Source organism: Oncorhynchus kisutch, linkage group LG1, assembly GCF_002021735.2.
Source record: "Oncorhynchus kisutch isolate 150728-3 linkage group LG1, Okis_V2, whole genome shotgun sequence".
NCBI lineage: Eukaryota > Metazoa > Chordata > Actinopteri > Salmoniformes > Salmonidae > Oncorhynchus > Oncorhynchus kisutch.
Window position 1 is genome coordinate 38087797 of NC_034174.2, and position 13165 is coordinate 38100961.

General features: G+C 41.0%; 1 protein-coding gene across 2 annotated transcripts; it reads left to right on the forward strand.

The window, feature by feature from the left end:
• Positions 1-1935: 1935 nt before the first annotated feature.
• On the forward strand, positions 1936-9079 carry hnrnpa1a (heterogeneous nuclear ribonucleoprotein A1a). Of its 2 annotated transcripts, none has more exons than XM_020488684.2 (12): positions 1936-2124; positions 2817-2933; positions 4995-5141; positions 5318-5528; positions 5647-5724; positions 5820-5861; positions 5998-6072; positions 6173-6334; positions 6458-6664; positions 6809-6878; positions 7399-8843; positions 8984-9076. In XM_020488684.2, exons 1-10 carry the CDS (start codon positions 2113-2115, stop codon positions 6868-6870), a joined length of 1113 nt encoding a protein of 370 aa, XP_020344273.1. In that variant the 5' UTR covers positions 1936-2112; the 3' UTR covers positions 6871-6878; positions 7399-8843; positions 8984-9076. The 2 variants fall into 2 exon arrangements, with proteins under 2 accessions (XP_020344273.1, XP_031679068.1); XM_031823208.1 differs by having other exon boundaries at positions 1973-2124; positions 8742-8843; positions 8984-9079.
• The last annotated feature ends 4086 nt before the right edge of the window (positions 9080-13165 follow it).

Consider the following 13165-nt stretch of genomic DNA (forward strand, 5'->3'; position numbering starts at 1 on the left):
GCATCGCTTCTGGGAAAAGGACCTCTCTAGACCCATTCAACTTCAAAACCAGCAGAGTTGAAGCAAATAGTTTAGAACCCCTGCATCAACCTGACCATCAGCTCAAAACACAGCACCTTCAACTCTCTAAGAATCCTACATAAAAATATCTTACCAGTTCAAGCTGACTATGACTGAGTGTTGATCAACCTGACATGTTACTAGTACTGTTAATTATATTGTAACTATTGTAATTGTTTGTGCATTGCAACCATTAGACCATATGCTTCAGAAACAAAATACCTAATAGCAGCTGTTCTGACTTTGACCAATTAGTGATCCTTTTGTGATTATCTTTGATTTCAATAAAATGCTCCTGATTATTCAGTTGTATCCTGATTCTCTGTATAATATATTAGTCCAAGCAATTTGCAGTAAACTGAATAAAGTGGGAACACTGACCTATCACTGTGTTGGGGCCGCGGGGGAAATTAGCGATTGGAGGAGATGGCGGGAAAGGACATAAGGAAGAAAGTGGAGAATATTATGAATAAATATGAAGTGGGGGATTACAAAGGCCTTCTGAAAGAAGAAAAAAAGGAGAACAGTGGAAATGGTTATGTGCGAATGAGCGATTTCACAGAACTTTTGGAAGAACTTGAGGAAATTGAGAGTGACGAGAGTGAGGATGAATTAGATGTGGTGCAGGTGCAGTGATGACTGTTGAGAAGAAGTTGAGTGTAGAGGGAGGCGGTGTGGCGAGGAAGGTTGGCATCAAGTGCAAAAAGTGGGACATGTGTTACAGAGGCTCTGAGATGGAACCTGATGAGAGGGTGGATGAAGTTCCTGCAGTGAGGACCGCTGATCCATATATGGTGATAGGTTGGGTGGAGAAGAAGTTGGGGTTGAGTTGGTGAAAGTAACTAGGAGTGGACTAGTGATGATTTATTGTGTTTCTTCAGACCAGAGGAAGCTGGCTGATCACTTGATCACTTTGCTCTACATAGCAGGGCACCATTGAAAGGAGTGACAACAGGGGTGGCATTAAATGTTGAGGAAGATCAGTTGAAAGTGACGATTCCCGGTGTCTGCGTAGCTTTCCATTTGGTGCGACGCAGATCCAGTGGAGAGCGTGAGGAAACGGAGAAGACGTTGTATGTCCTGTTGAGTTTTAATGTAGTGTCTTTGCCAGATAAGGTTAAGGAAGTGTAAGTCATCAGGTGAGAGCGTTTGTTCCGAAAATACTTCAGTGTTTAAGGTGTCAGGTTTATGGGCATGTTGCATCAGTATGTAGGAAGGAGAGTCCTAGATGTGAGAAGTGTGCAGGATGGCATGAGACAAAGGAATGTGTAGTTTTGGTAGAGAAAATGGTGTGTCTTAGTTGTAGGGGTGCCCATGGGGCTGGAAATCAGAGGTGTCCAGTGGGAGAAAGGCAGGTTGAGGTTGGTCGGGTGAGAGTAGTACAGAATGTTGTATGCTGAAGCAGTGAAGAGAGCGGTAGAGGAAGATAGTACACGGTGAGGGATCCTGAGAGGATTCATGTGAGTAGGCAGAGACTAATGGAGAGTGATAGGAAGAATATGTAAGGTAGGTTTCTTGACATTCATAGCTATGGTTGTCAATTGTACTGGATAAATAGATTGAAAGTCACAGAAAATTGTTGTGGCAGCGGCAGAGAAATACTTGAGACTGCAAGGTTTTACTGCAGAACAGTTACAGGAGGTGTTGAGTGGTAGTGTACTGGAGTAGGATTAGATAAGGTAAATAGTGGAATGGGGTGGTGTTTTTTTTGTATATATTGTATATATTGTCAGGGTAATTTTTCCTTTACCCCAATTGTATAGTACCGTATCACAAAGAATTTAATGTAGGTAGGCCGTGAATGGCCTCACACTCCAGTACAGTAGGTGGCGGTGTATATACTTTAAATAGGATGCGATTCGCCAACACAATCCCAAAGAACAAGAAGATCACCGCGCTGGAGGGGCGGATCACTATGTTGTTCATTCTGATCACAGCAGTGCTGTTGAGTCTCTAGGCTAGCACGGCTTACGCTAGCTTGGCAATAGCTCTCGCATGAATTAACTCGTTTCTATTTACGCTACGGTCGAACTAAATATATTTTTAAAAATAATGTCGAAGGAGGTAAGTTTGTATTGATTACTATTCATTAACGTGCTGATAGGTTGTAGCGTTTTAGTCCGTAACAGTTGTGCTATTTGAAGGCGACGCATTCTTACTTACCTAACGTTAAACATGACAGCAGGCCATTTGATCTGACAGCAGGCCATTTGATCTGCAGCTGTAAAGGTCTTTGTCAGCATTGTTATTTAGCGAGTCACCAGTATTTTCACAACTTATTATGAAGATGCATTTTTGTAAACATTCGCCCATTTGTTCACAATTGCAACTGAATTTTTATGGCGCCTGCATCAAGTAAAGTGTACAGTCCGCCATTATACCTAGCCAGTTAACGTTAGCTAGTAGAGGGCGCGCGGTGACGCTCGATAGCTAACGTTATCTCTGCGAGATACGTTTTTGTCGCGGACTTTGAATAAGCAAAAAGCGCTAGTGTGTTTGCGTTTAAATTAATTTCAAAATCTGCACTGCTTGTTAATTTGTATTATAGATAGTTTACTAGCTAGCGTTAGCGAAATGGCTTATTCATAGAATGGCTACCAACCCAGGCTCCCGATGCGTTAAAGCAGCAGGCCGCATGCCTAACTAGCAAGTAACGGTAGGCCATTTCTGAGTGTAGTAGTAGACCTGACCTGCCATGGCTAGCAATGATCCCCATTTGCTTCTAATCCAGTGTGTTTCCCTCGTATTATATTCAGTCTCCCCGTGAGCCGGAGCAGCTCCGCAAGCTCTTCATTGGTGGGCTGAGCTTCGAGACCACCGACGAGAGTTTGCGGACCCATTTTGAAAGATGGGGATCCCTCACAGATTGTGTGGTGAGTATTGCATTGCTTTTCTAATACGGAACAAAAATATAAACTCAACAATTTCATAGTTATTTTTTTAATGAGTTACTGTTCATATAGATGAAATATATTCATAGCACTACACACCCTAGTACAATTCCAGGCTGTTTCACACCCGGTCATGATTGGGAGTCCCATAGGACGGCACACAATTGGCCCAGCGTCATTAGGGTTTGGCCGGGTTAGGCTGTCATTGTAAACAAGAATTTGTTCTTTACTGACTTGCCTAGTTAAATAAATAAAACATGTACATCTTTTGGTTAAAGATGCCTTTAAAAAATGGGCCTCACAATTGGCCTCAGGATCTTGTCACAGTATTTTTGTGCTTTCAAATTGCCATTGATAAAATACAATGCTGCTTGTTGTCTGTAGCTTATGCCTGCCCATACCATAACCCCACTCATCATGGGGCACTCTGTTCACAACGTTGACATCGGAAAACCGCTCGCCCACACAACGCCATACACGTGGTCTGGGGTTGTTATGCTGTTTGGACGTACTGTCGGATTATCTAAAATTACGTTGGAATCGGCTTATGGTAGAGAAATTATCTGGCAACAGTGCTGGTGAACATTCCTGCAGTCAGCATGCCAATTGCACGCTCCCTCAACTTGAGACATCTGTGGTATTGTGTTGTGACACAACTGCACATTTTAGTGGCCAATTGTCCCCAACCCATAATTTTAAAAGGCTAATTGATCATTAGAAAACCCTTTTGCAATTATGTTATCACAGCTGAGAACTGTTCTGATTTAAAGAAGCAATAAACTGGCCTCAGACTAGTTGAGTATTTGGAGCTTCAGTATTTGTGGGTTCGATTACAGGCTCAAAACGGCCAGAACAATAGACAAAGAACTCGTCAGTCTATTCTTGTTCTGAGAAATGAAGGCTATTCCATGTGAGAAATTGCCAAGAAACTGAAGATCTCGTACAACGCTATGTACTACTCCCTTCACAGAACAGCGCAAACTGTCTCTAACCAGAATAGAAAGAGGAGTGGGAGGCCCCAGTGCACAACTGAGCAAGAGGACAGGTGCATTAGTGTCTAGTTGAGAAACAGACACCTCACAAGTCCTCAACTGGCAGCTTCATTAAATAGTACCTGCAAAACACTAGACTCAACTTCAACCGTGAAGAGGCAACTCCGGGATGCGGCGTTCCTCTGTCCAGTGTTTGTGTTCTTTTGCCCATCTTAATATTTTCTTTTTATTGGCCAGTCTGAGATATGGCTTTTTCTTTCGAACTCTGCCTAGGCCAGCATCCTGGAGTCGAACAGCTCAAATAAGCAAAGAGAAACAACATCCCATTACTTTAAGACGTGAAGGAAGTGAATCTGGAAAATGTCAAGAACTTTGACAGTTTTTTCACTTGCAATTGCAAAAGCCATGATGGCACTAGTTCTCATGAGGACCACCACAGGAAAGGAAAACCCAGAGTTGCCTCTGCTGCAGAGGATAGGTTCATTAGATTTGCCAGCCTCAGATTGCAGCCCAAATAAATGCTTCACAGAGTTCAAGTAGCAGACACATCTCAACCTCGACTGTTCAGAGGAGACTGCGTGAATCAGGCTTTCATGGTCAAATTGCTGCAAAGAAACTACTACTAAAGGACACCAAGAAGAAGAAGATACTTGCTTGGGCCAAGAAACAAGAGCAATGGACATTAGACCGGTGGAAATCTGTCTGATGAGTCCAAATTGGAGTTGAACTGCAGAGTGAAGGAAAAGAAGCCAACAAGTGCACAGCGCATGTCAGAACTCCTTCAATACTGTTGGGAACGCATTCCAGGTGAAGCTGGTTGAGAGAATGCCAAGAGTGCAAAGCTGTCATCAAGGCAAGGGGTGGCTACTTTGAAGAATCTAAAATATATTTTCATTTAACGCTTTTTGGTTACAAAATTATTCCATATGTGTTATTTCATAGTTGTGATGTGTTCACTATTCTACAATGTAGAAAATAGTCAAAATAAACTTTTGACCGGTACTTTTGTAATTATATCAGCAAATGAACGGTTCAATTCCGAATTCCTCAGGTAATGAAAGATCCAGTCACAAAGAGATCGAGGGGCTTTGGCTTTGTCACTTACAGCTCTGTGGATGAAGTTGATGCATCAATGGAGGCTCGTCCTCATAAGGTTGATGGCCGCCAAGTGGAGCCCAAGAGAGCGGTGTCCAGAGAGGTGAGCGATGTCTGCTGTGATTACAAAACACAGAAGCCTCCCAGTTTCACATATTTTGATGTTGGGGTGCTGCTGGAGTTTCTGAATATGAAGTGGAATTGTTTTTAATTATCTTCTGTTTGTCTTCTGTTTGTCTTTTGAAGTGATTTTAATATTTTGAATGTCATGTTGGACAGGATTCCTCAAGGCCAGGTGCTCACACCACTGTGAAGAAGATCTTTGTGGGTGGCATCAAGGAGGACACAGAGGAGCATCACCTTAGGGACTACTTTGATCAATTTGGCAAGATCGAAGTCATCGACATCATGACTGATAGGACCAGTGGGAAGAAGAGGGGGTTTGCCTTTGTTACATTTGATGATCATGATGCAGTCGATAGGATTGTCAGTAAGTTCTCAAGTCAACACCATTGATACAGAAAAGCTGCTATTGTGTATTTAGATGTTTTACTTTTTTTCGTCAAGTAACTGATCTGTTTTTAACAATCTCCTTTCTCTGCTTACAGTCCAGAAGTATCATACAGTGAATGGTCACAACTGTGAAGTGAGGAAGGCTTTGTCAAAGGAAGACATGAACCGGTCCGGTATGTATTGTAGCAGTTGATTCCCAACAACAACAACTGAAGCTTTAGATGTGATGTTGAGAAAGTGACTGACCTGTTTGATGTCTGAAATTCAGGGCCAAGAGGTGGAAACTTTGGTAGAGGTGGCGGATATGGAGGTAGGAGCACTCTGGTTTTTATTTCCTTTTAAACCATATTCAACCTTGTTCCGTAGGGAATTAATTTACTAGTTGGTTGCCCAGGTGCAATGCAGGCTTCAAGTTATTCTCACATCTGTAATTATTTTTTTTCTAGGTGGTTTCGGTGGAGGGAGAGGAGGAGGTGGAGGATATGGTGATAACGATGGATACAATAACTATGGAGGCAATGGTGAGTTCTTCTAGATATTGTCAAATAAAATGTGGGTAATGTTTTCGGGACGATTTGCCAGTTTGTCCAAAAGCTTAACTTGTTTGACTTATTTCCTTAGGTGGCGGCTATGGTGGAGGTCCCGGCGGGTATGGTGGTGGCAACCGGGGCTATGGCGGAGGCGGCGGCGGTGGTTATGGTAACCAGGGTGGCAGCTATGGAGGAGGAGGAGGATACGACAACTACAACAATGGAGGTGGTGGTGGTGGAAGCTACAGAGGTGGTAGGTCAACCAAGCAATGGTGCGCTGCACATATAAATAGTGCCATCACTTAGTTTTGTATCAGGATAGCTGTGTGTGATAGATAGCTTGGAATTTAAAACTACTATATGTGTCCTCTTGCAGGTAACTACGGAGCTAGTAGTAGTGGTGGTGGGAGCAGCAGTGGAAGTGGTGGTGGTGGTGGTGGAGACTACAATGACTTTGGCAATTACAACAGCCAGTCGTCCTCCAGCTACGGCCCAATGAAAGGAGGCAGCGGCTATAGTGGCGGCGGTGGAGGGGGCCGGAGCAGCGGCCCATATGGTGGTGGTGGTGGTGTTGGTGGTGGTGGTAAGTCCCATGTTACACTTCCCCTTGAAGTAAATAAGAACTGAGCCTAAGTCCCTGGATTTGTAAGGGAGGAAAATATAGGCGTTTCCCTAGTAGCTAGTCCCTTGAGTTGAGCACTTACGTAAGGCCTGGCCCATTCTGCAGGTGGTTACGGAGGAGGCTCCGGTGGTGGATATGGAGGGGGCTCCGGAGGTCGAAGGTTCTAGGTTCTGAGGTAAGCGCTGTACTGAAAAAATTGCACTGCACCTCTAGATTGGACTGTTAAATGTAGTTTTGGAGTCCGTACATTGGAGGAATTGAGATTGCCATTTCCACTATGTGGCTTCCTTGGCACAGCCTAGTCCAAGATGCAGCATAGTTGTTTTTAGAAAACAAAGCACTCCCTTTACATATGGCCAGTAGGCCTAGGCTCGAGGGCAATCATATACCGTGATACATGTGCTGAAATTGATTGTCTTGAGTTCTGTATGGGGGATCCAGCAGCAAACCTTTACTTTCACAGAATCTACCATCTATTGAGCCCCTTGGCATATATGGATTGGACTGAGTTTGAAACATCCCCCCCCAACTCCACACACAATCTGCCCTCCTTGTCTTTGCTATGCAGTGCAACGGGCTTGAATTGAAGGCTTGCTCCTGGCTTTTCTCCTCTTGACCCCACTCAAATGTAGCTGATAATGACGAAAGAAGGAAGGTGCAAAAGTTTAACAATGTTGTTCCGTATTGTCCAACAGGCTACAGTACTTAGGAGAGGAGAGCCAGAGAGGTGACAGGGAAAGGAAGCAGCAGGTTTACCCCCTAGATCTGCTCAGCCAAGCACAGTTGTGGCAGGTTTACATCTGCCACATGAAGAGAAATGTACAGTAGAAAAGGAAAAATCATGTGGAGAGGGAGGGAGGGGAATGGGTGGGTCCTTTTCAAACCGTTCTTGTCAAATGCTTCCCAGCAGGATTATATGATTTTGTAGTTTTGCTGTTTTTGTCTTTGAAGTGTAAAGCATTCCACTAAGGTTTTATGTAGGTATTTTGATTTCCCCCACACCTATAGGGTGTTTTTAAGATGTAACCGCCACCAAATCAAGATTAAATAAACCGCTTTTCAGTTTGTTTTTTACATTGTGTATTTTGATTGATGGGTTCCTGTTGATTGTGTTACATGAGATGAGTAGTCCTCAACAGATGAGTAGATGGTATGAAGTGTAATTGGAATATCCTCAGAGTACTTGCGTTATGTTCCATATTCAGTATCAAAGCATGTCATTGTTTAGAAAAGTGCATTTTTGTTTAGATAGTTTACCTCAATGCCTTTGGTGAAAATACCCTGCTTGCATACAGAGGTCAAAGGCCTTTGTGCTTCTGGGCCGCCGGGCCGGTTTCTCCCCTAAAGTTTAGCATTGTTGCCACTGGACAAAATAAAAGTTTGCTTAATGGCTTTTCTGTTGGCTCATAGCTTCACAATCAATTGGAGTCTAGCTTACACACAGAACTTGAGACTAGCCTATCAATTGGAGGAGCCAGCTGCGAGGCTAGTCATTGGGAGGAACCAGCTAAGGGAGAGAAGTAGCAAGATCCCCGCGAGGAGCCAGTGAAGCAGGGGACAGCAGCAGTCTTTGAGTACAGATGGTTGCTCTTGTAAGACTAGCGAGAGGCAGCTCGAGAAAGGAAGGGGTATTTTATATACCATGCTGGTAGGTAAGAAGAGATTTTTGATCAACTCTTGTATTTTTAACACTCACCTTTTTGAAAATGTTAGCAGTCCATGTTAAGTCTCAGGGTAAATTCACTAACATGGGCTCCGTAGGCATTTTATTCCAGCAAAGGTATTTAATCTTAGAATAAGAGGGCTATAGATTTAGAGAATTAGTTAACTACCAGTGTTTTTGGTTGCCCAATTACCTGAATGATGCAAACCTTGACTGCTACTCAACTGCATTTGTGACAACATAAGTGGCCGGATATCCTCTATTAATGACTAGATCTGGTTACACTAATGTTGGTAGTGCATGAAAATCTAGAATAAAGCCACTCAGTAGCACTAAAAATGTATGTACTTTCTCTAATATCTCTCTCATTTTCAGGAATGTAAGATGTCTGCACTAGTGCACCTCGCATGCACCTTATCTTGCACCTCTACACCTGTACTGAGATGACCAGCGGTTGCAGGACCAATTATGACATGGGTATGCTGGATATAAAAAAAAATTACTTACATTTTTTTGGGGTGATGCCTCACTTTCTCTGCTTTGTGCAGGCCAAATATCAGATTATTTCAAGATGAGGTGTGCTTTGTGTGGTTTTAATTGCTTTGTTTGTCTTTCAGTGTCATTTTAAATGGACAGAAGGGACACTACAGGAATGCTGCTGGACAGTTTTAAACTTTTGTACTAACTTGCAATAAAATGTTTTTTTTTTTTAAGCATTTGTCTTTATTGTAAACACTTATGAGGCTCTGGTCTGTTTTTCCAAACAAAGTCTTGATTGTATGTTCTGTAGAGGCAGTTAATTCTGTATAGACAGCTGTATGTGGTGCAGAGGGACATTTATTTTGTTTTTATCACCTATTTGCTGAATGTCATTCCTGTGTATGGGGTTTAATGGAAGTAGAGTAAGGAGTGGTATGAAGTGGTGGTAGCATTTTCAGACACAGAATGCATGATGTTTTGGGGCGGCAGGGTAAGGTTGCAAGTTCAAACCCCCGAGCTGACATGGTACAAATGTCATTCTGCCCCTGAACAGGCAGTTAACCCACTGTTCCTAGGCTGTCATTGAAAATAAGAATTTGTTCTTAACTGACTTGCCTAGTTAAATAAAGGTGGTTGTTGTTGGGAAGGGACACTAGGTAAGTGGAGAAACCCTGCCATGGCTCATAACATGGCAAGTTAAAACACACAGCCTAAGCAGTCTTATAACATGTCATGTTTTCCTGTGTTAGGGCATCATTCTAACAAGGACTCTATAGACCTTTTTTATTATATATTTATATAGCACTTTTCATTACAAGTAGAATCTGTTGCTTTTTACAAACAATTAAATATAGGGATCTGGCAGTTCATTATGGCACAATAGTCTGCTTTTCTTGCTAACAGGGTAGTGGTTCAACCCCTCTCCAGTTGTTCTCCTTTGCTACTATACTGAGGAAAAATATAAACGCAACATGCAACCATTTTTAAAGAGCAGTATTGAAGTAGATTCAGTGTGCCTTAACCTATGGATTTCACATGACTTGGATATAGATATGCATCTGTCAGATGCCTTTAAAAAAATGGGTCAAATCCAGTCAGTATCTGGTGGAACCACTCATGCAGTGTGACATCTCCTTCTCATAGAATTGATCAGGCTGATTATGGCCTGTGGAATGTTGGTCCACTCTTCAAAAACTGCAAAGGTGCGGTAACTGGAACACACTGTCGATCCACAGCATCCCAAACATGCTCAATGGTGTCGTGTCTGGTGAGTATGGCCAGAACTGGGACATTTTCAGCTTCCAGGAATTGCATTCTCATGCTGAGACATGAGGGGATAGTGGTAGATGAATGGCACGGCAATAGGCCTCAGGATCTCGTCATGGTACAGTATCTGTGCATTCAAATGGCAGAAAAAGGAACAGTAAATTCTCTGGCAACAGCTCTGGTGGACATTTCTGCAGTCGGCATGCCAAATGCACACAAAACTGCACATTTTTGAGTGGTCTGTGTAATTATAATGCTGTTTAATCAGCTTCTTGATGTGCCACACCTGTCAGGTGGATGAATTATCTTGGGAAAGGAGAAATGCTCACAAACAGGGATGTAAACAAATTTGTACATAAAATTTGAGAGAAATAAACTTTTTGTGCGTATCAAAAATGTCCGGGATATTTTCTTTCAGCTCATGAAAAATGGGACCAACACTTTACATGTTGCCTTTGTATTTTTGTTCAGTGTATGTTGGTGGCAGTGATGGCTTAATCCTAGTAGTAGTTCCCAAGGATTTTGCAGTGTGCCTGATATTGGGGTGTTGGCACACAACGACTTCAGATGGGTAATATAGCCACCCATGCAAGATTTCTGGCAATTCAATCATCCCTTGGTCCCTTAAATCAATATATTTCTAGCATTAGGAGGCTGAAGAAATTTGTCTTTGCCCCTAAGACCCTCCTGATCTTTTAAAGATACACCTGTCGGTCTGTATCTCCGAGCTGGTACGGCAATTGCAGGGCTCTCCAGATGGTGGTACGGTCAGCCCAACGCATCACTGGGTGCACACTGCGTACCCTCTAGTACATCTACTGCACCCGGTGTCACTGGAAGGCCAAGAAGATAATCAAAGACCTCTGCCACCCGAGCCACGGCCTGCTCACCCTGCTACCATGCTGCAGAGTATTTTTCTCTGCTCATACAGTGGTGTAAAGTACTTAAGTAAAAATACTTTAAAGTACTACTTATGTAGTTTTGGGTTGTATCTGTAGTTTACTAATTATATTTTTTGACAACTTTTACTTCACTACATTCCTAAATAAATTAATTAACTTTTCACTCCATACATTTTCCCTGACACTCAAATGTACTTGTTCCATTTTGAATGCTCAGCAGAATAGGAAAACGATCAGATGTTTGTCTGACGATTATTTTTTCTCGGCTCATACAGTGGTGTAAAGTACTTAAGTAAAAATCCTTTAAAGTACTACTTATGTAGGTTTTTAGGGTATCTGTAGTTTACTATTAATATTTTTGACAACTTTTACTTCACTACATTCCTAAAGAAAATAATGTACTTTTTACTCCATATGTTTTCCCTGACACCCAAAAGTACTTGTTAAATTTTTAATGCTAAGCAGGATAGGAAAATTGTCAAATTCACGCACTTGTGAAGAGAACCTCCCTGGGCATCCCTACTGCCTTTGTTCTGGCAGACTCACTAAACACACATACTTCATTTGTAAATTATGTTGGAGTGTGCCCCTGGCTATCTGTAAATAAATTTCAAAACTAAATTGTGCCATCTGGTTTGCTTAATATAAGGAATTTCAACTTATTTATACTTTTACTTTTGATACTTAAGTATATTTTAGCAATTACATTTACTTTTGATACTTTGATACTTTTACTCAAGTAGTATTTTACTGGGTGACTTTTACTTGAGTCATTTTCTATTAAGATATCTACTTTTACTCAAATATGACAATTGGGTACTTTTTCCAACATTTTCTATTTTTCAGTGGGTGCTGCAGCACCCTCATCCTCCCGACTTCCTGCGGCTATGTACACACCATCATATATTATTTGACTCTGATAATAAAGAAATAGAAAATATTTCTGTAAAGGAATGTGTTAAATATTTAGGAATACATCTGTCAAAAAAACACTTAGTCAGACAACAGTTGAATTTCTCTCCTAAAATTAAGAAAACCAAAAATATATTCAATAATTGGCTACAGAGAGATCTTTCTATACTTGGGAGAGTACTTCTGTCCAAGACAGAGGGACTGTCTCATTTTGTGTACCCCTCATTATCGTTATGTGTAAATCCTACTACTTGTAAAGAGATCAATAAGACCTTTCTTGACTTCATCTGGAAAAATAAGTCTCACAAACTAAAAAAGTCAGTCCTTTCTAACAAAAGGGCTGAAAGCGGTCTAGAAGTTGGATTTTGGAAGTTGGATTTTGTTGACATAAATAACCATTTCAAGTAAGGAATAAGTCATTGTTCTACCCCAGCTAGCATGTGTGGAATATTGACTTTGTTCTTGATGTTTTCGACAACAAGGGTAATATTCTCACATATGAACAATTTATAACATTGAAAGAGTTTCCAATACCATTCAGAGAGTTTATTTCTGTGATCAAAGTCATACCCAGTGGTCTAACTACACGAATGAAAATTCATCTTAGCTTTGGTAATGATCACAAAGTTGATCCAGAACTCAGATTGGAAGGCGTGGGTTTACTTGAGAAATCTTGTTGTAATAAATATATAAGACACATTCTTCATTCACAAATCCAACTTACACACTGGAAAAATGCATGGTTGAGGCCTTACAAATATTTTATACCAAACAAAGTCAAGGAAGTGCACTTAAAAATTTTACATAAGATATATCCATGTTATTCTATGATATCCAAATTTGTGGCTATTGATGATATCTGCGTTTTCTGTGAAAAAGAAGGTGAGAATCTATCCCACTTGTTCTTTTAATGTAAATTTGTGTCAGAATTTTGGGGAAACCTTGCAAAATACTTATTTACCATTATGAACACTACCTATGTTTTTGACATGAAAGATATACTATATTACTATCGCAATGAGAACAAAACCACTGAAATTATTGTGAATTTTTTTATTTTTGTGCCAAATACTTCCTACACAAACAAAAATTCCAAAATTATATACCCAAATTACACATTTTTTGGATTGAATTTAAATATTTTATTAAAACATGAACCCTATTGAACAATAACAAGAATAATATTTTCCTAAATCATTATAATAAGATATTTTCATAGTGATTACAATTGCACTAGAA

What these genes read in the sequence shown, in the direction of transcription:
- hnrnpa1a (XM_020488684.2), top strand. An exon ending in GATCCCTCACAGATTGTGTG is followed by an intron (nt 2,934 to 4,994) that starts GTGAGTATTGCA and finishes CGAATTCCTCAG; the next exon opens with GTAATGAAAGATCCAGTCAC. An exon ending in TAGAGGTGGCGGATATGGAG is followed by an intron (nt 5,862 to 5,997) that starts GTAGGAGCACTC and finishes TTTTTTTTCTAG; the next exon opens with GTGGTTTCGGTGGAGGGAGA.